At 56.4% G+C, this 23,117-nt stretch overlaps 6 protein-coding genes across 6 annotated transcripts; 3 read left to right on the plus strand and 3 right to left on the minus strand.

Moving 5' to 3' along the window:
- Positions 1–615: 615 nt before the first annotated feature.
- On the plus strand, positions 616–2,749 carry SCHCODRAFT_02487496 (uncharacterized protein; the record flags this gene model as incomplete). Its single annotated transcript, XM_003038959.2, has 8 exons — positions 616–1,081; positions 1,131–1,310; positions 1,530–1,621; positions 1,690–1,910; positions 2,002–2,066; positions 2,121–2,225; positions 2,285–2,386; positions 2,448–2,749. 8 exons carry the CDS (start codon positions 616–618, stop codon positions 2,747–2,749), a joined length of 1,533 nt encoding a protein of 510 aa, XP_003039005.1.
- SCHCODRAFT_02563921 (uncharacterized protein) lies at positions 2,590–4,869 on the minus strand. The gene is made up of 2 exons (XM_050343784.1): positions 4,702–4,869; positions 2,590–4,646 (listed from the first exon to the last, which is right to left on the minus strand). The coding sequence occupies exons 1-2, from the start codon at positions 4,816–4,818 to the stop codon at positions 2,868–2,870; spliced, it is 1,896 nt and encodes a 631-aa protein (XP_050201965.1). The 5' UTR covers positions 4,819–4,869; the 3' UTR covers positions 2,590–2,867.
- Positions 4,870–5,012: 143 nt separating this feature from the next.
- Positions 5,013–6,275, minus strand: SCHCODRAFT_02609213 (UBC-like protein). Its single transcript, XM_050344366.1, has 10 exons — positions 6,095–6,275; positions 5,922–5,998; positions 5,763–5,867; positions 5,690–5,710; positions 5,543–5,635; positions 5,477–5,487; positions 5,373–5,424; positions 5,301–5,319; positions 5,235–5,241; positions 5,013–5,173 (listed from the first exon to the last, which is right to left on the minus strand). The coding sequence occupies exons 1-10, from the start codon at positions 6,162–6,164 to the stop codon at positions 5,167–5,169; spliced, it is 462 nt and encodes a 153-aa protein (XP_050201966.1). The 5' UTR covers positions 6,165–6,275; the 3' UTR covers positions 5,013–5,166.
- A 364-nt stretch (positions 6,276–6,639) lies between these two features.
- SCHCODRAFT_02683730 (uncharacterized protein) lies at positions 6,640–8,589 on the minus strand. The gene is made up of 2 exons (XM_003037625.3): positions 8,468–8,589; positions 6,640–8,416 (listed from the first exon to the last, which is right to left on the minus strand). The coding sequence occupies exons 1-2, from the start codon at positions 8,501–8,503 to the stop codon at positions 6,701–6,703; spliced, it is 1,752 nt and encodes a 583-aa protein (XP_003037671.2). The 5' UTR covers positions 8,504–8,589; the 3' UTR covers positions 6,640–6,700.
- A 312-nt stretch (positions 8,590–8,901) lies between these two features.
- On the plus strand, positions 8,902–12,594 carry SCHCODRAFT_02487723 (uncharacterized protein; the record flags this gene model as incomplete). Its single annotated transcript, XM_050342882.1, has 11 exons — positions 8,902–9,263; positions 9,302–10,122; positions 10,178–10,471; positions 10,527–10,705; positions 10,761–10,937; positions 10,995–11,123; positions 11,440–11,628; positions 11,690–11,993; positions 12,087–12,175; positions 12,209–12,325; positions 12,382–12,594. The coding sequence occupies 11 exons, from the start codon at positions 8,902–8,904 to the stop codon at positions 12,592–12,594; spliced, it is 2,874 nt and encodes a 957-aa protein (XP_050201967.1).
- A 981-nt stretch (positions 12,595–13,575) lies between these two features.
- Positions 13,576–23,022, plus strand: SCHCODRAFT_02140343 (histidine kinase). The gene is made up of 43 exons (XM_050341913.1): positions 13,576–13,809; positions 13,860–13,996; positions 14,044–14,331; positions 14,390–14,431; positions 14,483–15,546; positions 15,594–15,655; positions 15,705–16,058; positions 16,113–16,144; positions 16,205–16,427; positions 16,486–16,661; positions 16,723–17,008; positions 17,075–17,236; positions 17,295–17,398; positions 17,446–17,462; positions 17,512–17,832; positions 17,884–17,942; positions 17,996–18,162; positions 18,212–18,325; positions 18,374–18,435; positions 18,484–18,512; positions 18,564–18,772; positions 18,819–18,920; positions 18,971–19,105; positions 19,161–19,209; positions 19,260–19,324; positions 19,375–19,426; positions 19,474–19,574; positions 19,626–19,873; positions 19,926–19,982; positions 20,030–20,105; positions 20,156–20,214; positions 20,263–20,609; positions 20,659–20,814; positions 20,869–20,911; positions 20,964–20,998; positions 21,052–21,063; positions 21,116–21,227; positions 21,280–21,638; positions 21,685–22,219; positions 22,269–22,361; positions 22,411–22,461; positions 22,515–22,691; positions 22,742–23,022. Exons 1-43 carry the CDS (start codon positions 13,726–13,728, stop codon positions 22,792–22,794), a joined length of 6,909 nt encoding a protein of 2,302 aa, XP_050201968.1. The 5' UTR covers positions 13,576–13,725; the 3' UTR covers positions 22,795–23,022.
- The last annotated feature ends 95 nt before the right edge of the window (positions 23,023–23,117 follow it).

A 23,117-nucleotide genomic window follows, 5' to 3' on the forward strand; every position in this document is an offset into this window, starting at 1 on the left:
GGGCGAAGGCGGTTGTTCGGGTTCTGGCGGGCTCGTAGGTGTACCAAGAGTGAAGTTGTGTAAAAGGGCGGCAAAGTCCGGCGAGACGGGAGGATCGGCTAAGACAATTGGAGGCGCAAGAATTTGAGCTTCGGGCGGAGACAGAGTCGACGACGGAGGTGGTCGGCTTTCCGGCAGAGGCGAGGGCGCAGTCAGCGTGATCGTGGGCGGCGCATGTAGTGGTGCAGGCGGCGAGAGCGTGATAGCAGGTACAGAGACGAGCGGAGGAAGCGCAGTGGGTCCAGGGAGGTACGGCACTCGGTCGGACACCGCATAAGGCGCGCCTATCTGCGCTCGAAGCGCGTCAGCGGACAAAGACGGCGGGAGATGCTGCTCGCCGGCAGGCAGCGCGGCAGACTCGCTCTTCGCGCGACGGTGCAGAAAGCCGAATTTCTTGAAGAACTTGATCTTCATGCCGACTGAACAAAGCTGTAAAGAGCGACGATAGCGATAACAACGAAAACACGAGAACACAAAGGAGTGACGATGATGGGAGTCGGGAGCAAGTTGAAGATGTGAAAGGCGCCGAGGACGCGCGATCGGGATATGAGCGCGTCGTTCGCACGCTTCCCCACCATGACTTTGTTCGCGCCGGACGTCGCGCTCGACGCACTCCTGCTCGCGACGAGCTACGCGCACGTCCTTCTCGCGCCCTACACGAAGGTTGAAGAGAGCTTCAACCTGCATGCCATTCACGACGTCTTCTTCTTTGGCGCCGATATCAATGCCTATGACCACGTCGTCCATCCCGGCCCCGTTCCCCGCACCTTCATCGCCGCCGCCGGGCTAGGTGCTGTCCTTCGCCCCGTCACTCGCATACTCGGAGATGCAGGCTACCTCACGCGCAAGTCTGACGTGCAGATCGTCGCGCGACTGCTACTAGCGACTCTCGCCTGCGCGCCACTCATGTACCTCCGTCGCACCGTACAACGCGAGTTCGGGCGACTGACGTCCCTGTTCTTCGCCCTTGTATGCATAACCCAGTTCCACATGATGTTTTGGATGTCTCGTACAGTGCCCAACACATATGCCTTTGTACTTGGTGCGTTCCCCCATGCCTTCAGGATGTATGCGCTAACGCGAAGCTGCAGCTACGATGTCTATCGCACTACTCCTCGGAAGACCATCTCCCAAGCGCACTCGACGCGCTATCAATTTACTCACTGTTGGCGGTGTCCTCTTCCGCGCTGAGCTCGCGCTCTTGCTTGCCCCCATCACCCTACATGCTCTTCTATCCGGACGCATATCCTTCCGAACGGCCATATCTACCGGTATACATGCTACAACTGCGAGCCTAGGTATTCTCTACATATTCGTATCGTGCATATACTCACCTGTACCCAGCTCTCACCGTCGCTATAGACACTGCTTTCTGGCAGCCTATCCTCAGCAGCAAAGCCAGCCCCTTCGACTGGTGGACTTCGATATCCCCTATTCAATTTGAGTTACTTTCCTCTTAGATTAATACGGCCGAGCTCATCCCCTCGCAGTCTGCCTCCGCTACCTTGGCGCTGCCCCCGTCTGGCCCGAGCTCGCCAGCATGTACTACAACGTCGTCCTAGGCCGCAGCGCTGACTGGGGTGTACGTCCCCACATACTCCCTCTCACACGCTCACCCTCTCTAACCTTCGACCTTCTTCCTCCTCACAGACCTCCCCCGCCACGCACTACCTCACCGCCCTCCTGCCCAAACTCCTCACCGCCTACCCCCTCGCCTTCATCTCTCTCGGCGACTACCGCGTCCGCGCCCTCCTCCTCCCCCACCTCGCCTTCGTCGCCCTCATGTCCCTGCTCGCGCACAAGGAGTGGCGCTTCGTCATCTACGTATTCCCAGCCGTGAACGTCGGCGCGGCGCGCGCGCTGCGAGGAATGTGAGTGTTCGAGACGCGTGACGTCATGCAAATATTGTGCATGATTTTCACGTGCATGTTGGACTTCGCGCCTTGCTAATGCTTTTCGCAGGGTTTCCTGGCCGAAGAACCCTGCGTTCGGGCGGCTGATGTACCTTATCGCACTCGGTGCTCTTGGTGAGCACTCTAGCGGGAGAAATGTGGGTATCAATCAACTTACGCGTACTTCAGGTCTGAACGCGGCAGCAACAATCTTCGTCTTCGTGCCTTCCTCGATACACAATTATCCAGGCGGAGAAGCGCTTGCACGGCTGCACGAGCTTGTTGACCCCGAAGGTGAGGCTTTTTGACGGATCCTCCTCTGCGCCATTTTATGTACTCACTATGCCACTCAGTTCCAGTCCACGTCCACATCTCCAACTACGCTGCGCAAACCGGCGCGACGCTCTTCCAGCACGAGCGAGCGCCGCCGTACCCGGAATGGGTGGATGACGAAGGTACGTCTACTCAGCTAATGCCATTGACTTCGAGGAACTGTCTGACGAACGACCCTGCCAGATCTCCCCGCCCGCCCCTGGACCTACGACAAGACCGAAGGCGTCACCCTCGCCGCCCTCACGCGCGACGCCCGCATAACGCACGCTATCTCGGAGGAACCGCCTTCGAAGTCCTCAAATATAGTCACGGCAACCTGGGGCGCCGTCGACCCCATCGCCGCCTCTTGGGAAATCCTCGCCGTCATTGAGGCCTTCGACGGATGGGAGTTCGAGAGGCAGATGAGCGCAGAGCTGCTGAGGAAGCCGTGGACAATCTTGCGGATGCGCACGGCGCCCAAGTTGTGGGTATTGCAGAGGCGGTAGGTAGCGAGGATGGAAGGTTTTTTGATTGTTCGCGTACAAGGTAGTGTCCTTGGGTAGCCTGTGTGCATGGCATGACATATAGTGAAAGAGATGTAAGGTAAATGTCCAACTTGGCATATTATAATTGGCCCCGCCTGAATGCCCGCAGAACGTCTTCGTGTGACCATTGACGGTTCTCGCCGTCCTCCTCCTCGTCATCAGAGGCCTCCCACTCGCTGTCCGAGCTATGCACGGAAGATGCACTGTCCTCTTCCACTACTTGCCCATCGTCTTCGTCCCTTGTAGCACCCTCATCGCCACCTTCCTCCGAATGCTCTGAGTCCGATGGGTAGTAGAAGATACTGTCCATGAACTCCTCTTCTTCGTTCTTGTTGGCTAGTCCGTCCTCATCGTCACCTACTCCTCCCTCGTCGCAGTCGTGCTTACCCCGACCCGAACCCTCTTCCAATTCTTCCTGGCATTCCTCAGACTCCTCGCTGGCGCACTGAGACCACGACTCGCCATCCTCGCCTTCAAGCTCATCATCCGTATCCCCGTAATCATCACTATACTCCACGGAATCCGCCCACCACACCCCCTCCGCGTCGTGCCGCACGTGCATACCAGGATACTCGAAGGCCGCACTTGCGCCTGTCCACGCCTCAGGCTTCAAGATCCTCGCCAAATCTCGCGGCAAGCTCCCCACCTCCAGCCACTTCCCCAGCGTACGCATACCGCGGAAATTTGGGAACGCCGCGCGTACCTCCTCCCACTCCCTCGACCCCTCCGGCGCAGCGAAGGTGGGCGCGAAGGCCTCCCAAATACCGGGCTTGCGGATCCCATTCTCATCCAGCATGTAATTCGGGCATCGCCGCCCCGCCGCCCAAACGTCGACCCAGCGCAATGAGGGGTGCGCGCGCGGCACCTGCACATGCCAGGGGACGACGAGATGCACAAGGCGCGGGCAGCCGCCGAGCACGTCCTCAAGCGACCAACTCCTGCCGCTTTCGTCCGCGTCCCGATGTGTTTGGAAGTGCAGGTAGCGCAGCTCGCTGCCGTTGGCCCTAACAAAGGCACTTATCCGCTCCATCGAGCGGTGCGCGTCGAGCCGGATGGTCAGGTTTCTGAGCACGGGCATGCGCCAGTGGCGGATCACTGCATCGAATGCGTCGTCCTTGCCGTAGCCCATGTAGTCGACGCAGGTGAACGTGGCGAGAGCGCAGAACACTACCTCGCTGACCAGTAGCTCTGCCATGGCAGGATGGAGAGTCAGGTTGAGCTCGACGAGGCTGGGTGCGAGATCCGCAACCGTGCGCGTACCTGGACGCAGGGGCGCGTACAGCGGCGCCGTCTTCCAGTATTCCTCCACCAGCCAGGGTTCGCCCTCGGGAACATCAACCTCCTCGCCAGAATACAGGTCCAGGCAGATCTGAACGTCAGATCTCGGCTCGGGGCCCTCCTGCTGCAAAATAGGTAGCAGAACCCCAAAGTTTCCATCGCAGTGCTGCACAAAAGACGCGCGGCGCAGAGAGCAGCACGCGCGCATAATGGCACGCGCCGCATGTGCGTACGCCGCTTCGTGGAATGGGGATACATAGCACGCGAAGGTGAGCTCTCTCACCAGCGCAGCCAGGGACGGCGTCCGCTCGAGCGTCTGGTGCAAGGCGGCGGCCTGGCCGACGGTGCGGAGGGTGATGTTGCCGTAGAAGTACTCGATAGAGGGCCCATACCAAGCGCGGCAGACGAGAGGTAGCGTTGTCTTCATCTTCATGGCAAAAACACGTGCGTCCTCGCGGACCGCATAACCAGGGGAGATCAGGGAGCACGGCGGCACGGCGCGATCGAAGACGAGCTGCAGGATCTCTGGCGAGAGCTTCGAGATGCTGCTTCTGTCTACAAAGCCCAAGAACTCGGCATTCTGGGAGATATGGATGCTTTGTCAGAAGGAGAATAAACCCGATGAAGGATCTCACCGCTCTTTGAGCCATTGTGTGCAGCAAGCGGGGCGCAACGATATCGGATGAAACACCTTTGTGCTCTTGTCCAATGGGTACGTGGGCGATTATTCTTGCACTGACGGTTGTAGACATCACAGCGATACCGCTCGCGAGTCTCAAACTTCGGTCGCAGAAAGCACAAAGGAGAGTGGAAAGGCATCAACGGCAGGCGCCGAGTTGAACAAAGGAAACACCACGTGGCGAGTCACGTTATCACAGCCAAACCTCCGCACCGTCAGAATTCTGGGCTGCCAGCTCATTGCCCGTAGGACTTACAGTACCAGGCCTCACCGGCAGTGCTCAAAAAACTTTTGGGGGTCAGACATGTAGACTGACGGAGATATAAGTCCAAATGCATCAGTACATCGTTGCAGTCGCGTAGAATACAAGGGTAGGTGTGATAGAACGGAACACGAGCGTCCCTCAGCGGCTGACAGGGTATCATACACTGTAGTAAATAAAAAAAGAGGTTAGCGAAAGGAGTTCCCGGGTCAAGTAGAGTAACGCACTTGTCGTCTGTAAATCGCACGAGGGATCAGTGAGCCGACAAATTACCTGAAAGCACAAGAACATACCGTGGTACATGAAGCGAGTCTGACAGATAGGTAAGCGAGGAGACAGGTAGGGCTGCAGGGGATCTGTAGTACCTTCTTCGGGTTATCAGGTGCGTGGCGGACGTATCTGTCGTTGTCTTCGGGTCTAGCGCGCACGATCAGTATCGAGATCATTGGTGGCAAATACGGCTACGTACAGCTCGAGTGACTGCGAATGGATGGTCAGGCATCTTCGTGCAGCCAAAGCCAGGCTTGTGGCGCACCTTGCAGGATGCCAGCATGCTCTGCATGGTCACACAGACTGCCGTAACGCTCAGCACGGGCGACCACTCGTTGCCCAATATCGAGGCACAGATCTGGGAGAGGTAGATGAGCCATTGAGCGCGTCGAGGTAAGGCGGCTGCACGTACATGACCGTTGCTGTAGATGTGCTATGCAGCGAGTGAGCTTAGCGGACAGGGAGGGGAGTGTGGTGGCGCATACCGGGTGCACGGGGGCTTTCCTCGTGTTGTCCACGACGAACTGCACAGCGGGGGCGGAGATCGGGTATTGGCTATCGAAGCGGAACTGGAGGAGGAAAGATTGGTCCTGATGATGATGTTCAGCATTGAGACGCTAGCCACCGCATGAGATGAGGCGCACCTTGTACAGTGATTCACCCATCACCTCGATGCTGAAGATCCACTTCTCAAAGTCATCCGCCTGGACGAGTTTGATTCCTACAACCACGTAGCACAAGGACCATAAAGAGGTGCAGGGGTTGAGCTTCCGTGAGTCCTGCGCTCGGATCGGTATACACAGCATCTCACACTCACCGACAGGGCAGCCACTCATGTGGATCTCGCGGAGCTCCTTCGCCAACCGCTTCGCCGCTATGCTCGACATCCTGGTCTTTATTAAGCTGCACGAGTTCTATGCGCGACCGACAACCAGCGAAGAACTGAAAACGAAACACAGTCGAGATGAGAGAACCAAACAGAGAACAAGGCCCTCGCGCACGCGAACTGCACAAGCCGAGCTTCGACCCGGCCCGGAACACCGCGCGGGGGCCAGCGCCAAGCACGCGTAACTGATGGCAAGCACGCACAAACACAGGCGAGCAAAACTTCGCGTCGATCGCGGACGCGTCTCTTCTTCAACAATGTCATTTTTCCCCTCTCCGCCTTAGAGTCACTTGTGCTCCCGTATCACAGAAGGGTTCTGCAGGCGCTCGTGGAGAGGCAGAGCGACGTAACTGGTCGCGCAAGATTCAGTTGCGTGAGTCGCTCCCCAGCGTCTCGCGCGCGATGGCGGCGCGATACATCTCCTCTACCCTCTATCGACCTCTTTATCTCAGTGTTTCCTCAATGCATGCATCTTTGAACATCCCCCATTGCAGCCCCGGGTCAATCGGATTATCTCAGCAAGCAGAAAATGCCAATCTAGATATTCTGTCTAAACGCCGCCAATATCTCCTCGTGCATCCATTGTACGAGCTCACCGTCACTCGTCCGCTGCGGCCCATCGTCTCTACCTTCTCCAATGCTTGGCTCCGAGTCCGAGTCCACCCATGAGCCGTCCGAGTCCGAGCTGTGTATAGCCGATGTACGATCCTCTTCGTCCTCATCCTCTGATGGATAGTATCTCCCAAGAACGTCGCCTTCGTCATCGAACTTGGAATACTTCAGCGTATCCGAGATCCCCGGGCTGCGATCCCTGTGCCAAACAGGTTGAAGAGGCACAGGTGGTGGGGATTCCCTTGCAAATCTCGACCAGACTTCATCCCTACTATCTTCATCATTACCCACGAACCGTGCGTGCAGATCGCCTCGCCAGACGCGTATGCAAGAGGACAAGAGCATGACTCCAGGGAATTCAAAGACACCGGCGTCCCGAGCGCAAGGTTGCAGAATGCTCTGTATGTCGCGCAGGCAACATAGGGCACAGTCGATGGTACGCATACCTCGGAATGCGGGCAGGCCTGCGGTGGCTTCGTTGACCTCGTCGGCGTCCCCTTCCTCGCGCAGAAATTCGAATCTGCGTCCCCAAATAGACTCGCGCCTTACTTTTGAGGACATCTGGCAGAATTCTGACGGCTCCCAAGTATCGATCCAGCGCAAGGAGAGATGTCCTTGGGGGACCTTAGCATGCGGTGGCAAAACGATATGCTCGAGAAGCGGACAGACGTCAAGGATGGGCTGAATGTCGAACGTGAAGTCGCAACTGTGGTAGTCGTAGTCCGTGCGGATGTGCAAGTAGCGCAGATGTGGACCATTCTCAGCAATGAACGGCTGCATCCAGTTTCCGTCACCAAGCAAGAATGGGACGTTCCTCCACGCCTGCCCCCTCGTGATGCAGCTGATCGTCAGGTTCTCCAGCACCGGCATCCGCCACCCGCGCGCGAGATAGGTGAACGATGACCTGCCCCACTTGTTCACCTCGCAGCTGAACGTGCGAAGGACGGGGAAGTGCAGCTCAACCTGCTGTGCGCTCTCTTCGATGAGCGGCAGCCTCAGCTCGACGAGCTGCGCGGCGAGGTCGACGATCGTGCGCGGATCCACGCGCAGGGTTGCGAAGAGCGGCGCGTTGTGCATCTCGAGGTTTCCGTTGATGAAGACCTCGCACCCCGGGTGGATATCGACGTCCAGATGGGTGATGTGCGCATTATCTGGGACGTCCGGATGCAGGAGGGGGAGCAGCAGCCCAAGGTCGAGATTATTGTACGCGATGAAGGATACGCGCCATAAGTTCTTGCACATCTGCAAGAGCAGGCCCGCATCGTGCGTGTACGCCGCTTCGTGGTGCTTCGCGACATAGCAGGCGAAGGCGAGCGACTTGATCAGCGGTGCGAGAGTCGGCGCCTTTTCTATCGTATCGGCCAGCGCGGCCACTTGCCCGACGCTGCGCAAACCGATGTCGGCGTAGAGTATTCCAATGGAGGCATTGTACCAGGAGTGGCAGACAAGAGGTAGGGTTGTCTTCATCTCCATGGCTTTGAGCCATGGATCCTCGCAGATGGCGTAGCGCGGGCTGATCAAGAACGATGGCGCGACAGCCCGGTCGAAGATGAGTTGTAGGACTTCCGCTGAGAGGTCATTCAACAAGGAGCTCGTTCCTATGTATAGATTGTTGATATATCGGGGAGCACCAAAATCACTCTGGATGTAGGATTGAGACATGCATTCTGGTCAATGAACATAGGCGTCTACCTCGACGTCGCTCGAAGAGGAGCTATGATCCAACATCCTACGGTTATGATGGTGCACTCAAATTACCTTTGCGACTGGCAGTGGAGCTGAGAGCAATTGTACGGGCAAGCCTTTCAGTAGCGATGGTTGCGTCTAACTTGTAAACCTCAACATCCCGTCCATCAAAGGTGCACGTGAACGTTTGACGCGGGAACCACAATTGAGCGCATTCAGCTATGCGGTGGAGCACCATGTGCTCGAGATGTACTGCAGTATAGACTAGGCCGCGTGTTCCTGTAATTCTTCGCTAGTAGACGAGCACAGTAAGTACGAGCTGGAGATCAGCGGTTCGTATAATACCCCAGGGCACGTGATCGGTTAATGAGTGGCGCGCGATAATTATGGGCATCCAACACAACTTGTCTCCCACTTCCATCTGCGTGGCGGTCGATGTCATGCCCGCTCGTACTCTATCTCGAAATGACTCGCAACTAATAACAGGACGAACCTTTCCCGAACGGCTGAAAGGAACGTTGGACGCTATATTTTCTCAGGTGCAGGACAATGTACAGAATCATCAAAAGAACCAAGTCGCATTGTACAAGCTGCACTTCGAAGCGCAAGGCACTGCGAAACTATGTGAAGGGACGAAGAAGCCGCAAAATGGAGAGGATTTCTTTTGCGACGTGTTCATCGAGCGGTTGAGCTACATCCTCGACTATCCTCGAAAGCCACTGTACAACAAGGTCGATCGCCTCGTGCAGTTCATTGGGTCCTACGTGAAGTACATGAACGAGAAAGGTGCGTGGCTGGACACGTCCTCTATCGCAGCAACTGACTGAGGTCGACAGTCAGCGAAGACGCGGAAGCAGACGACGACGACGACACATTCGCCTCCCGCTTCACCGCCGCCTTCATCCGCTACATCCTCCAAGGCTACAAAGCCACCAACAAGGCCGTCCGCGTGCGCGTCGTGCAGATCACCTCCCACGTCATCTCCCATCTCGGCCAGATCGAGCTCGACCTGTACAACGACCTCAAGACGGCCCTCAAGGATCGCGTTCAGGACAAGGACGCGTCCGTGCGCGCGCTCGCCGTCACCTCCCTCTGCAAGATCGTCGACACGGCGACCGAGGACGAAGACTATGACACGGAGGTCGAGGAGCTGTTACTCGACGCGTTAGCCGGCGATCCAGCGGCTGAGGTCCGACGCGCCGTGCTCGTCAACCTTCCCCTCGATGAGCGGCGTCTGGAATTCATTCTTCCACGCTTGCGAGAGCAGGATGCCATTGCAAGGCGTCTGATGTTCACCAAGATTCTCGCATTGGATAGCAAGCCAGACGAGGAGCTTCCCTCGGCACACCCCAGCAAGCTGAGGCCAGAGCAAATCACAGAGATTGTGAAGGCCGGCCTGGAGGATCGGGATGAAACCATACGCGCTGCGGCTGCCCACCTTATGGCCAGTTGGTACGATGAGATGGCCGTCACCAAAGGCAGGGTGAAGGATGAGGACGACGAGAAGCCTATCGCAGCAGTTATCGAAGAGCAACTCGTTACGTTCTTGTCCCTCTTCGACCTCGAGATCGGAGGAGGTGAATTGGCTCGCAGGGCAGTGGAAGCGGTGTTCAAGGCGCGGCCAGAGACGGTCGGCAACCTGCAATTCGACAGTGAGTGCAGTATTGGCCACAATCCTTTGACGTGCTGACATCGTATCAGCTCGAACGTCCGAAGAAGACTTCACTCCCGAGTCTACTCTCCTCATGCGCATCTTCGTCGACTACTGCAAAGTACACGATAGCAGCCGCATCGACGCCGTCATGCCCGAGATCCAAACCCTCGCGACCGTCGTGCAGAAGACTTTCAACTCCCTGATAGAAGATATCGACAACGAGGAGCGGGAGGTGTTCAACGAGGGGCTTGGCACTGCGAAGTACTCCAAGATGCTCATCATCGACCAAGTCCTGCACACAATCACGCTCATGTCGATTGATCACTACGGCGGGCTTAGGACCTCGGCTCTCATGAGTGCGTCGTTATATTTGTTGTGCGTCTCGTGGATAAGTATTGACGATGCGCGCAGGACGAATGTTGGAACATCCATTACTACCTAGCGAACTGATACCGCGGTGCCTCGACGTGTTGAGGGAGGTCATTCAGAACGAGCGAGATCTGATCATGATGGTCGTCGAAATCATGGACGAACTGCGTGACCCGGCCGCCAAGCGCGCTGCAGATGGGGAAGACGGCGAAGCGCCAGACGTACGTGCACTTTATCTGAACTGAACTTCGAAGCCTCAGGGTAACATCGAACCAGCCCGACCGATCCCAGGACATCGACAGTCCCGAGGCGACACCGATCGCGAAGCGGCCGTACAACGAGATGTTCAAGAAGCCCGTGGCGGAACTGACCGAGGACGAACGGGAGCAAGTGGACGAGATCGACTTGAAGTGCCTGACACTCTTGCAGTGCGTGCTTGAGCGGGTGGAAGAGGTACGTCAGGCCGCCATCTGGACGTCGAGGCGACATGCGAACTGAGATATTTTGCAGCCTCTGGAGAACAACGCGATGCTCATGGGGCCGACGGCGAATGTTGTTCAGCCCGCTATCCAACGCGACGAGCTCGAGTTCAAAGAGAAGGGTTTGACCTGTCTTGGGCTGTTGTGTACCATCTCGCTGGTGCGTTCATTTCGAGCTAAGATGTGCATGAAGCGCGAAGATGGGAATCACAACTGACGCATCGACAGCCCGTTGCGCAAAACTCGATGGTTCAGATCCTGCAGCTCCTCCGTGATAAGAACTGCCCTCCAACGCTCCGCGTCAGGCTAGCGGAAATCGTCTTCGACACCCTGCTCTCGCATAGGCACTTCTATGTTGTGACGAATGAGGGGAAGATCGTGAGTCGCCTTCATTCACTTGCGCATCGTGGCCTCCCTACCAGATGGCCTTCCTCCATCCTTTCACGAGGCGCTCACTGCCTTCGCATCCCTTGCAGGTGAAGGTCGTGGTTGAGATCTTCTTCCAGTTGATGGTCGACAGCGACGACGACAAGCTGCTCGCGGTTGCAGCCCATGGGTTGGCGAAGCTCGTGCTTGCGGGTATGATCAGCGCAGCGAGGACGGATGGGTGCGATGAGGAATCAAAGGGAGAGGATGATACGAACGAGCGGTCGATGCTCGAGTTGGTGCGTTCAGCTGCTTTGAGTGATCTGCTGTCGAATTTTGCTGAACCCTTACCCTTCGCAGACGATCCGCAACCTCATCATCGCCTACACGCATCCGGACAACTTGTCTAATCAGCCGCTCATTCAATGCTTGCACCATGCCCTCAGCGTCTTCGCGCACACAGCGGCAATGAACAAGGATATCATGCGAAGTGTATGTGTGCTTCTTTACATCCCTGAATCAGTGAGCTTACACGCCTCGCACTTGCAGTCCTTCCGCCCGCTCTACGAACAACTATGCGCAGTGTACCGGGAGCAGAGAGACGAGGGCGCACTCGAGCCGAGTCGGGTGATCGCCATGTTCTTAGAGTGGACGGACCCAGAACGTGCTGCGTGAGTGGCTGAGCCAGATCTACCAAGCGACAAGTGACTAACTCGTCCTCAGCGTGCACGTCCAGGAAAAGATGACGGTCAAGGAGTGGAGTGTGCAGCTCGACCTGGCGAAGGACGTGCTGAGGATGTTGTTGAAGGACGAATTGGACAGTGCGTCGAATTCTTTCACCGGCAAGTGAGCGAACATTGATGGTGTGCATTTCCAGAGGACGAACGGAAGCCCTTATGTTCCATGCTGCCGGCGCTTCGACTACCGGACGGCGAGGACGTGGACGCGTTGAAGGTGCAGAAGGTCAAGCTCCTGACGGAGACGCTATTGAAAGGGGTAAGCACGAACCATATTTCACCCTGCCCTCAAGGCGCTCGTTTCTAACCTCTCAGCGCCACCCACCACCCGGCAAAGGCCCACGCGACCTCGTCGAGAAGTTTGATAAGCAGCTCGAGAAGCGATACACAAGCCAGCTAGAGGGCTTCAGTCGGGAGGAGGCGAGGGAAAGAGACGAGTTCAAGGCGTTGTTCGATTTTGTGGACGACATGTTGGCGAGCGGTGGGGAAGAGGATGTGAAGCCGAGTACGAGGGGGTCGTCGAGGTGAGCTATACTTCCTTTTTGTTCTCGTTACGGGATCAGTAAGCGGGACGATTGTACTCATGCATCATTACAGGCGCTCGACGAGCGTTGCGACCGCCACGACAAATACGAGCTTTGCACCGGAGGAGGATGAGGACGTGAAGCCAACTATCAGGAAGCCAAAGCCGAGGAAGCGGTATGTTCCAACTTGCGCGGGCTTTTTTGGTGTGCTCATTCGCCCTTGTAGGCGCGCGGACAGCGTGGCGAGCAGTGCAACCGAGGCAGAGCAGCCTCAGCGACCGAAGGCGACGAGGAAGGGAAAGGCACCAGCGAAGTGAGTTTTCTGTTCAGGTGGAACGAGAGCGTAGCCGACGTGAATCTATAGGCGTCGTCGGACCTCAACGTCGGACGATGATGACACGGAGCTGGAGGGTACGCCAGAGCCTACATTGAGGGCGCCGAGGCGGGCACAGCCCAAGCGGAATGCGTGCGTGCTCATGTTTTCTCATTCTATACGATGCTAATGGCTTGCTTCGCAGCGCGAAGAAGCCCAAGGTCATCAATCTCATTACCGACGAGGAGGATGCGGCGAACGAGGCTGGATCTGGGGAAGACGACGACGACTTCGTGCTACCTGTCGAGGAGACCCCACGAGCGAAGCCTCCGCCATTGCCATCGCGCAAGAAGCCGCCGGCGTCGCTTCCTTGTCGCAACAGGCGCAAGCCTGCCATGAAGGTAGAGGGCGACGTCGACGCGGACATCAGCGCACTGCTGAAGGGAACTGCCGAGGCGCCGCTGAGCGTCGCGGACTCCGACGAGGAGGAGGCGGAGGTCAGTAATCTGTTGATGGAGTAATTTATCCTGTGGCTGGATGTCTGTTGTAATCTTGATTGATACCCTGTGCAACATCGAATATCTCTAGTATATACCCTCTTGGATCCTGCAAAGTACCCACCTGCTCACGATACGCTACGCCAGCAGTACACGAACTGTGACGAAATGTGACGGTCGAGACTCGGATGTAGAACTAAATCTAAAAATAGCAACAGTCCGCTCTTTCCTTCCCCCCTCCATCCTGCAGTCCGATTTCTCTGCTTCTCGTACCCTATCTAAAGTCCTACGAGGTCATGCGCAATAACTTATAACTTACACCGCCATGAAGAGAAAATTCGGACACTCTGCTCCTACGCTTTACTTTCGCGATGGCATACTCTCGATCCCTGGCTATACGCTCGAGAAGGTGCAAAAGGATATTCAGCAAGCGGTTCGCTGGAAGCTGACAACACATAGGCGCTACCATGGAAGGATACTGGGAGTCTCACTCTGCTTGCCGAGGGAAGCAGCTTGAAGGATGGATCCAGCGTGCTTGCAAAGATCGCCCCAGCCCAGTCAAACGGCTCGATGTGCTTGGAACGCGAGGCCCACATGTGCGTGACTTGTCAGACATGCTGGACGTATACTAACTACGCGCCAGACTCGCGAAGATGGCGACGTTCCCGGAGGGGAACACGACTACACTACGCATGATCGACTTCTTCACAATCCCGAAGGACGCGGGCGACGTGGTCGTGCTACTGCTCGCGCATCCTGGGCTCAATCTGCTCAGTCGTCATCTACCATCAAGCAAGATTAACGACCTACTACTATCGGAGGTCATGCCAGCGACGACGGCGTTCGGAGACGTGTACATGATGGGGATAGAAGAGCCCGACCTGGAGGAGATTGAGTCCCTCGAGATCATCGACCTTGCATCTTTCCTAGAGTGCGCACACCGATCCCCCCTCCTCCTCAGCCCGGATACTCACGCCAACGCTATTCAGATTCGCCGTGCAGTCCACCCACTGCTTAGAGGTTGCCCACAAGTGCGTATGCTCTACCACGTCATAAGCTACCGCATCTCACGCCCGCTCCAGAGCCGGCGTATTCCATCGCGAAGTTCGCGCGAACGCGTTCCACCTCAACTCCCACTCCGGTCTCGTGCGCCTCGTCCACTTCGGCAACCGGGCCGTGTCCCTCGAGAACTTTGGCTCCCCATCCGCCCTCGTCATCAATGCCTTCCATGAACACGAGAAGCTGAGGGTGAAGGAGGCGCTCTGCTATCTTGCGCCGGAGCAGACGGGCAGCTATGAGACGATGACCCAGGATCACCGCACGGATCTCTACTCCCTCGGAATCCTCTTCTGGACTTTGCTGGTTGGCAGAGGACAGATGCCTTTCGAAGGCGATCCCCTCGAGCTCCTTCACGCAATCGTGCAGAAGACGCCCATGCCGGTACACGAGGTCCGCCGAGACGTCCCTCAAGTTCTAGCCGCGATCGTAGCCAAACTCCTCGAGAAGCACCCTGATGACCGCTACCAGAGCGCCTACGGGTTGAAGGAGGACCTCATCGAATGCCAGCGCCGCCTCCTCGCCGCCGTCGCGTCCGCCACGAACGAGAACGCGGAGCTGATTCCCTTCTTCGAGATCGCCAAACAGGACCGCTTCATGGAGTTCTCGCTTCCCATCGCGCTCTTCGGCCGCGAGAAGGAGCTGTCGACGATCAGCGGCGTCGTCAAGTCGCTCACGTCGTCCCAGCCGATGTCGGCCTCCGGCGGGAGCGTCGTGCACCACTCGTCGTCCGGTAGCCACGAGATCAGCCACACAAATCCGGGCGCGACGGACGAGCGCGTGAGTGAGGATATGTCGTCGACGGGGAGCTCGTCGCCGAGAGGGCGGAGCGTAGACAGGATGGACCGCAGCGTAGAGCATAGCCCGAAGATGTCGAGTACGAGCGCGAGCAGGACGAGTCCCTCGCATGATGTGACGACGTCGGCCAGCGGGCATGCTCCTACTGCTACGTCGGCGACGCCAAGCGATCTGCGAAGGACGGCGTTGAGGACGAAGGCGAGGTCGGTGCGAACGCATACGATTGTAATTGTTGGGCCGCCGGGAGTGGGGAAGAGCTCGATGGTACTGGCGAACCAGGCGGAATGGAGACGTGAGTGGCGCAGTCGACATACTTCGTCGCCTGCTGACTTTTTGCAGGGTACGGCGTATGGGGGCAAGCCAAATTTCAGAACATCGACGCTGCTCCCTTCTCCGCCTTGGTGGGTTCGCTCTCGAACTCTGCGTCGCTCTTGCTGACCCCCTGCCCAGCTTTCATGCCTATCCTCCGTCCTTCGTCAGCTTCGCGTCTTCTCTACCGATCTTCACCGCTTTGTCACCGCTCTACGTCAACGCCTTGGCCCCCAGCTCAATAACATTCCTCTCCTTTACCAAGGCGCGCCAGAGCTCCGCGACATCCTTGCGATGTTCAACATCGTGCTAGAGCTGCCGCACGAGGCGCGCGACTCGAACGAGCTACGTGTCCGATTCCAGAGCTTGGTGGTGAACGTGTTGGCGGTGGTTGCAGAGACGAGGCTGTTTGCGCTTTTCCTCGACGACGTGCATGAAGCAGACGACTCGGCGCTGGACCTTATCTCGACGATAGTAAATTCGAAGAACAGGATGGTGGGTCTAGTCCTTCACCTTTATTCCAAAATATTGACGTTCCCATGCCTTCAGCTCGTCTTCATGACCATGCGCTCGGACCGACCGTGAGTCCTATTCTCTCGTATCATGTGCAGTGGATCGTTGTTGACGTACTTTGCTTACAGGGATGCCATCGACCGTGTTCGCCAGATGTTCTCTTCCCGAAGTCGCCCGACGTGGCTTAACGTCGAACCACTGTCGTTTTCCGCGGTGTCGATCCTCATCGCCCGGACGCTGCGCCGGCCCCGCGACGACGTCGCCGCCCTGTCGAGGTTTATCTACAACGCATCGTCAGGGAATGCTTTTTCGGCGAGGAGTTTGTTGACGGCCTTGCAGAGGCGGGGGCATGTAAGTGTGGTCGTCTTGGGGTACGGGGCATACTGGCTGGCTGACGGATGGCGCGCAGATCAAGTTCGACTGGGATAGGAATTATTGGATTTATGACATGGCGTCGATCGAGGGCACTTTGTCGTCGCAGGGGTCGGCGAACCCGACCGACTTGAGCTTCCTGACGACGCAGCTACGCTCTCTGCCCTCCGAGGCGCGGCGATACCTGCTCTGGGCTGCCCTGCTTGGCGAGACGTGCGTTTTGGCCTCGCGGCTCCTCGTAGTCTTGTAGCTGACGTGCCTCCGGTATACACAGGTTCAAGGTCACGGATGTCGCGTCGATGATGGATAAGGAGGAGTCGAGTAGCAGCGGGAGCGAGGAGGACACGGACGACGTCTGGAGCGCTCACAAGGCCGCACCAGTCACTGCGCCCGGCGCTGGGCGTGGGTCGATGCGTGGCTTGCAGACGGCGTTGACGGAGGGCTGGCTGATCCAGCGCGCGAGGGACATGTGTAGCTTCGCGCATGATCGATACAGGCTAGCGGCGCAGGCAGAGCTGGATTCGTTGAGGCCAGAGGCGCTGGCCAAGATGTCGTTCAGGGTGAGTGGAAAAGAAATATCTGGATCCAGGGAACTGGTACTGACTACCGGCGGTTCGTTTTTGTAGATCATACTACAGATGATGCAGCAGCCGTCCCCGGATTTGTATAGGATCGCGGAGTATTCGAAGCGGTGCCTGCCACTGCTCACGAACCATCCGAAGCGCGACGAGCTGCTGGTATTGCTGGTAGATGCCGGGGAAGACGCCTGGGCTCGCGGGGCGCATGAGGTGGGTTACAGAGGCCGCACGTAATTGGGGTTCTGCGAGCTGACTGCGCCGCAAACAGCTGGCGATCCGATCCTTCGAGAGTGCCAGGACCTTACTTGGCGACGACCCTTGGAAGACCAAAGAGGACAAGAAGGCATTTGGCGTGATGCTTCGTCTGGCTGCGTATGTTTATCACTTTCATGCATTTCATGAACGCTGATGATGTGTAGGCTGTATAATTGGAAAGGTTCGTCTGCCTGCTTTAATTATCTTCTGTCGCTTACGCCGCGACCTAGGTGACTACACCGCTTCCGACGGCATCATTCGCGACACCCTTGCACACCTGGACGAGCCTGAGGACAAAGCGAACATGATTCGCATTCAGGCGCGGAATCAGTTCCTCCGCGGCAACTTCGCCGCCGCTCTCGACGATACGCTTGAGGCTCTTCGTCTATTGAACGTGCCTCTACAGGCCGCGCCGACGGAGAAGGAGGCAACGGACATGTTTGAGCGGGTCAAGAACGAGATTCTGGCCGTGGGCTACGACCAGATCCTGGCCATTCCGCATACGAGCGAGTCAAGATCAGAGCTGACCGTCACGTTGCTCAACGATGCGGGTAATTCGATTATACAGACATGTTGAGCAGTCATGCTAACTGCTTGCCCAGGATTGAACGCCTACTGGAGCCCTTCACATGATACGTTCTCCGAGGTCATTGGTTTGACCGTAAGCGTGGTTCAACTACAAATCTTAGTGACCTTCCTGACGCGGATCTGTAGACGATGCAGCTTGCACTGCGCAACGGAATTGCCACGGGCACTGCCTTGGGCTTCCTGTGGGCTCTGGGAGGTGCTGCGGAGCGTCGTGGACAGTACCGGCTCTCCGTGGCGCTCGGTAACGTCGCCTTGCGCCTTGCAGAACGCTATGGAGGGAGCGCCGAGAAGTGGTATGCACGGGTCTTCTCATGGTGTCCGTGTTTCTGACCTTTGTCGCAGTACGGCGCAAGTTCTGTACACGGCGCTTGTGTCCGGCTTCGCCAATGTGCACCTTCGTGTCAACATCGCGAAGTTGGAGGAAGCCATCAAGTACGGCTACAGCGCCGGCGATCGGTGCGTTGGTCGTATCAGCTCGGTAGAAATTCGCTGACATTGCGGCAGCCTCTTCACTGGATATGCCTTGATATACACAGTCCAGAACAAGCTGTATGTTTGCGAGCACAGTAGGTGTCCAGGTACCATCTTGACGTCAGCTCACTCACAGTTTTCAGTCTCGGAGCTGATCACAACCGCGGAAGACGTAAGGTTGTATCATCTTCTTATGCGGGATCATGCTAACTTGACTGTTCAGTGCGTGGCAGACCTCAAACTCTGGGCCTCGTCAGGATCAGGCGATCAGATCGTCCTCGGCAAAGGGATTCTCAACCTCATACGGGCCCTTGGTGGATATACGTACGCCCACAGTGCTGAGACGGCGTTTGACACGGAGGACTTCAATGAGCATGAGTATATCACCGAGATTACCCGGACGTCGGGCAACATCGAGATGGTCATGAACTGGTGGGTTGCGACGCCGTATAAATCTTAATAAACTAATCTCTGTCAGGTACAACGCCTTCAAGCTCGTGGGCTACTTCTGCCTGGGCTTTATCAAGGAGGCCTGTGATTTAGGCTTTTCTATCTACGAGACAAGAGAAATGCATCCCAAGTGCGTTTTCGCCGCTGTTTTACTCCGATTATTGACTCACAAATTTTCAGTCATCGCCACGTACGATATGCGCTGTTCTTCCATACGCTCGCTATGATCTCTCGATTGCGGGACAACAACCTTTCGGAAGCTGAGGTCATTGTCTACAAGAAGCAGATCCAGACCAACAAGTCCTTTATCCTGAGGTTCGCACGGAGGCTTCTCGTGCTTAAGATTTACCCATTAAAATGGCGCTGTTAGATGGGCTTCTCCCAGCCCCGTCAACACAACCACGTGGATTGCTCTGATTGTGAGGCGTACCCTCGTTTTCGCTTGCTTCGAACGCTCATCATCCTTAAGGACGCGGAGTTGTCCTCCCTGGAGAATAGCCCGGATGCCTTCCGCAAGTACGACAAGGCCGTCAAGTAAGTACCCATATGTCCGCCGTATTTTGCATCCGTTTTGATTGTGGCAGGCTCGCCGTTGACTACGACTGGCTGCTTGAAGAGGGGTGGGCTCTGTACATGGTGAGGCGTTGCGTCGACGTCCTTCGCAGATCACTGACTCGCAACAGCAAGGATCGCACTTCGTGCGCTGCGGCGTTGAGGGTTTGGGGACGGAGCTGCAGCGCCGAGGCATAGCTCGCCACCGCCAGTGGGGAGCACGTGGGATCGTGTGAGTATCAGTAGCTTCGAGCAGCTGAGGCGTGCTCATATAGTGGCCCAGGAACTACCTCACTTTGACCTCCACCTTCTCTTCGCAGTATTCCATGAAGCGGTCAATCTTCACCGCTAGCGTCGCTGTACAGACCGAAAGCGTCGTCGTCGGTCATGGGTCGCACTCACAACCTATATACGGGCCACCTACGCAAATGGACACGGGCGAGGACCATGCGGCCAACTTGAGCGCAGGCGATTTGGCAGCCATCCTGCAATGGAGCAAGGACTTATCCCGCGACATCAACCTATCTTCTGGTGAGAAAGCCCTATCGATCTATCCGCCATCAGCTCGCTTACATGTGTGCAGCGCTCCAGCGACTTACGGAGATCTCGACGGAGACGTCAGGATCATTGAACACTTGTGGTACGAAGGCTCTTAGGATGTTGAATGTGTGTTTAAGATGTGTTCAGTGGTCATCACTAGGGAAGTCGGTGACTATACAGTTGCTACGAGCATGAAAGCAGGTGGACCATGCCTGGTACACGAGTAGGTGCTTCGTCAGTGTATGTTGTTCATTCGTCCTAACGCGCCTGCAGGAACGCGATTTCGTTGCGAGAACTCGATGACCCATTGCAAGTTGCAATCCTCCAACACAGTAAGTGCTCTCCATATTTTTGTGTGGTCGGCGGCTTACCGGTGATAGCGCTGAACTCGAAGGAACGCGTGTACTACGAAGACGCATCAACAGATCCCAGATTCGCTTCGGAAGCCACGCAAACGGCGCTTCGGTCCGTTATCTGCCTTCCGATATTCAGTAATCGCGGCCAAACATTCGGCGCCGTATACCTGGCGAACTCATCTCCGTTCTCCAAGAATACGCTGTCTATCATGACATTGTTATGTCAGCAGGCCAGCATTAGCATCGCGAACGCCCTTTTGTTCCGTTCGGTGCAGACGGCAACTCGGGAGAACTTGAAGATGATCGCTGCGCAGAGGGATGCCCTGGAGGCCGCACGAAGGAGTCGTGAAGACGCGCTGAAAGCGACGAAGGTGGGCACGACGCGGCGTCGAACGTGGACACAATTGACACCCTTGGCAGATCAAGAGTAACTTCTTGGCTTCGATGAGCCATGAGTTGCGGACGCCGTTCAGCTCGTTTTACGGCCTTCTCGATCTACTCAGCGGCACGAACTTGGACAGTGGTCAACGCGAAATCGTCCAGACTGCGAAACAGTCGTGCGAGCTGCTGCTCAAGGCCAGTTCAATGTGTCTTCAATCATTGCGCATACTCAAGGTCGAAACCCTGCAGATCATCGACTCCATCTTGGACTACAGCAAGCTGGAAGCATCTGGTAAGCCCACTATACGTACTTCAAGGACGACTTTCGACTGACTCCGCCCTAGCTCTCAAGCTGGAGCCTAGTGGGTTCCTTGTCGAGGTATTTTGTTCTCCCTAGTCGTTTGCATCTTACTGACGCTACTGGCGCTGCAGAACATCATCGCCGTACGTCGTCACTCTTTCCATACTCTTACTGCCGCTAATGTCATGACTACAGGACTGCATGGAGCTGCTCCTTCCGATGGCCGTACAGAAGCTTGATCTGTCCTTCAACATCGAGCCCGACGTACCATCATGGGTATTTGCTGACTACGCTCGCATACGACAAGGTATGCGCCAGGTTTATCGCTTTCGAATGCGACCTACTGAAGCACCTCGTAGTCTTGATGAACCTCATCGGCAACGCTGTCAAGTTTACTGCGGGTGGCTACGTTCGGGTGTTCTGCTCCGTCGACACATCTGCTACGGTTGCGGCGGGCGAAGTGCAGCTGAAGTTCGTCATACAAGACACGGGCATCGGGCTGTCATCCAGCGATGTCGACCAACTGTTCGTTCCATTCCAGCAGGCGGATAACTCCTCGACTCGCAAATTCGGTGGAACGGGCCTGGGGTTGTCGATCTCTCGGCAGCTAGTCACGCTCATGGGAGGGGCCATCGGTGTCCAGTCAGAGATCAACGTTGGGTCGAAGTTCTGGTTCACAATACCTGTCAAGCTTCACAAAGACGACGTATCGCAGAAGGTATGCTTAACGGCTCATCCTTCCGGTCGACCCTCATCATCTTCAGGCCATTGCCGAACTCAATGAGCTTCGTGCGGCGCTACGCAAGGGCGCCTTCCACGTGCTTGTCATATCGCCTTCCGAGGTCACTCTCGCTCTCTTAAACAACATGCTCTCGTCGGCCGGATGCAACGTCACGCTCATATCTTCGCTACGCGAGGCCAAGGCACGGTTACCCATCATCGGTTCAGCACCCGTCAAGCTCGACTTCGTCCTCCTCGACGATCAATCAGAAAGACACGTCGACGAGTTCACGGGCTTCATGGTCGACCTCAATCTACCGGGCCTGTCGGCAACGAAGCTTATCCACCTTTACACGCCGACGGCCAACCGCACATCCTCGTCTGTCTTCAGCGCGAGCTCCGATCGTGTTATACGGATGACCAAGCCACCACGAACGGCACGACTACTGCAGTTGCTCGCGGAACTGAAGAACCTGCAGCCAGCGGCCTCCACGCAGCCACGATCGGATGTTTCAAAGGCACTAGATGATCTTAGCGCAGCGCAGCGAACGTTGTTCGGGAATGTCCTCGTTGCAGAAGGTGTGTCGATCGGCTGTGCGTTGTAGTGACGAGACTCACCGTATGCCAGACAACATCGTCTCGCAGAATCTTTTGGTCAAGCAGCTGGAGAAGTATCAACTCAAGGTCACTGCGACTTCGAACGGCGAAGAAGCCATCGCGGGTGAGTGTTTACGATGTACTATTGAGTCCAGCATTGACATCTCTCGCAGAATGGGAATCCCACGAACCTGGCTACTTCAGCGTTGCGCTCTTCGATCATCGTAAGCCTGTCTGTTTCCGTCTTCGAGTTCACGCGAGCTGACTTGCGCTATAGACATGCCTATCTGTGACGGTGTAGAAGCTACGAAACGACTTCGCATACTAGAGAACAAGCGCAAATCCCCGGTCGTTCTACCTATCGTCGCGCTCAGTGCAGACTGCCAAGAATCCACGAAGAAGCTCTGCATGAGCGCGGGCATGAACGGCTTTTTCAGCAAGCCGCTCAAGAAACGTGCGTTCTCTTTTCTCATCGTCATCCTGCACTACTAACCCTTCTTCCAGCCGACCTCGCTGCGTTGTTGTCCATGTTCGGCCATCCACCATACACCTTATAATGAGCCGCGCCGTTCCATATACTAGGGCTTTTTAGTAGATATGTACGAACATTGATATGTATTACCCGCCTCACTGCAACACGCGCTATCCGTCTCGTCAGTACTAGTTCATGCTTGCTTTGTACCTTTGTATCCTTATTTAACATCTGGATCACCTTTGCGTTGCGGTTGGCTATCCTCGCGCAAGCGTAGAAATTGCTTGAGTCCTCGGACATCCACTCTTTGGTAGCTATCATTGGACCCCTTTTACTATGCGACGAAGGTCTCGAACATTCAAGATTGGACAAGGGAGTTACCAGTGGTGGCGGAGGTATAATATTTAC

This window comes from Schizophyllum commune, assembly GCF_000143185.2.
Source record: "Schizophyllum commune H4-8 unplaced genomic scaffold SCHCOscaffold_2, whole genome shotgun sequence".
In the NCBI taxonomy this organism is placed as follows: domain Eukaryota; kingdom Fungi; phylum Basidiomycota; class Agaricomycetes; order Agaricales; family Schizophyllaceae; genus Schizophyllum; species Schizophyllum commune.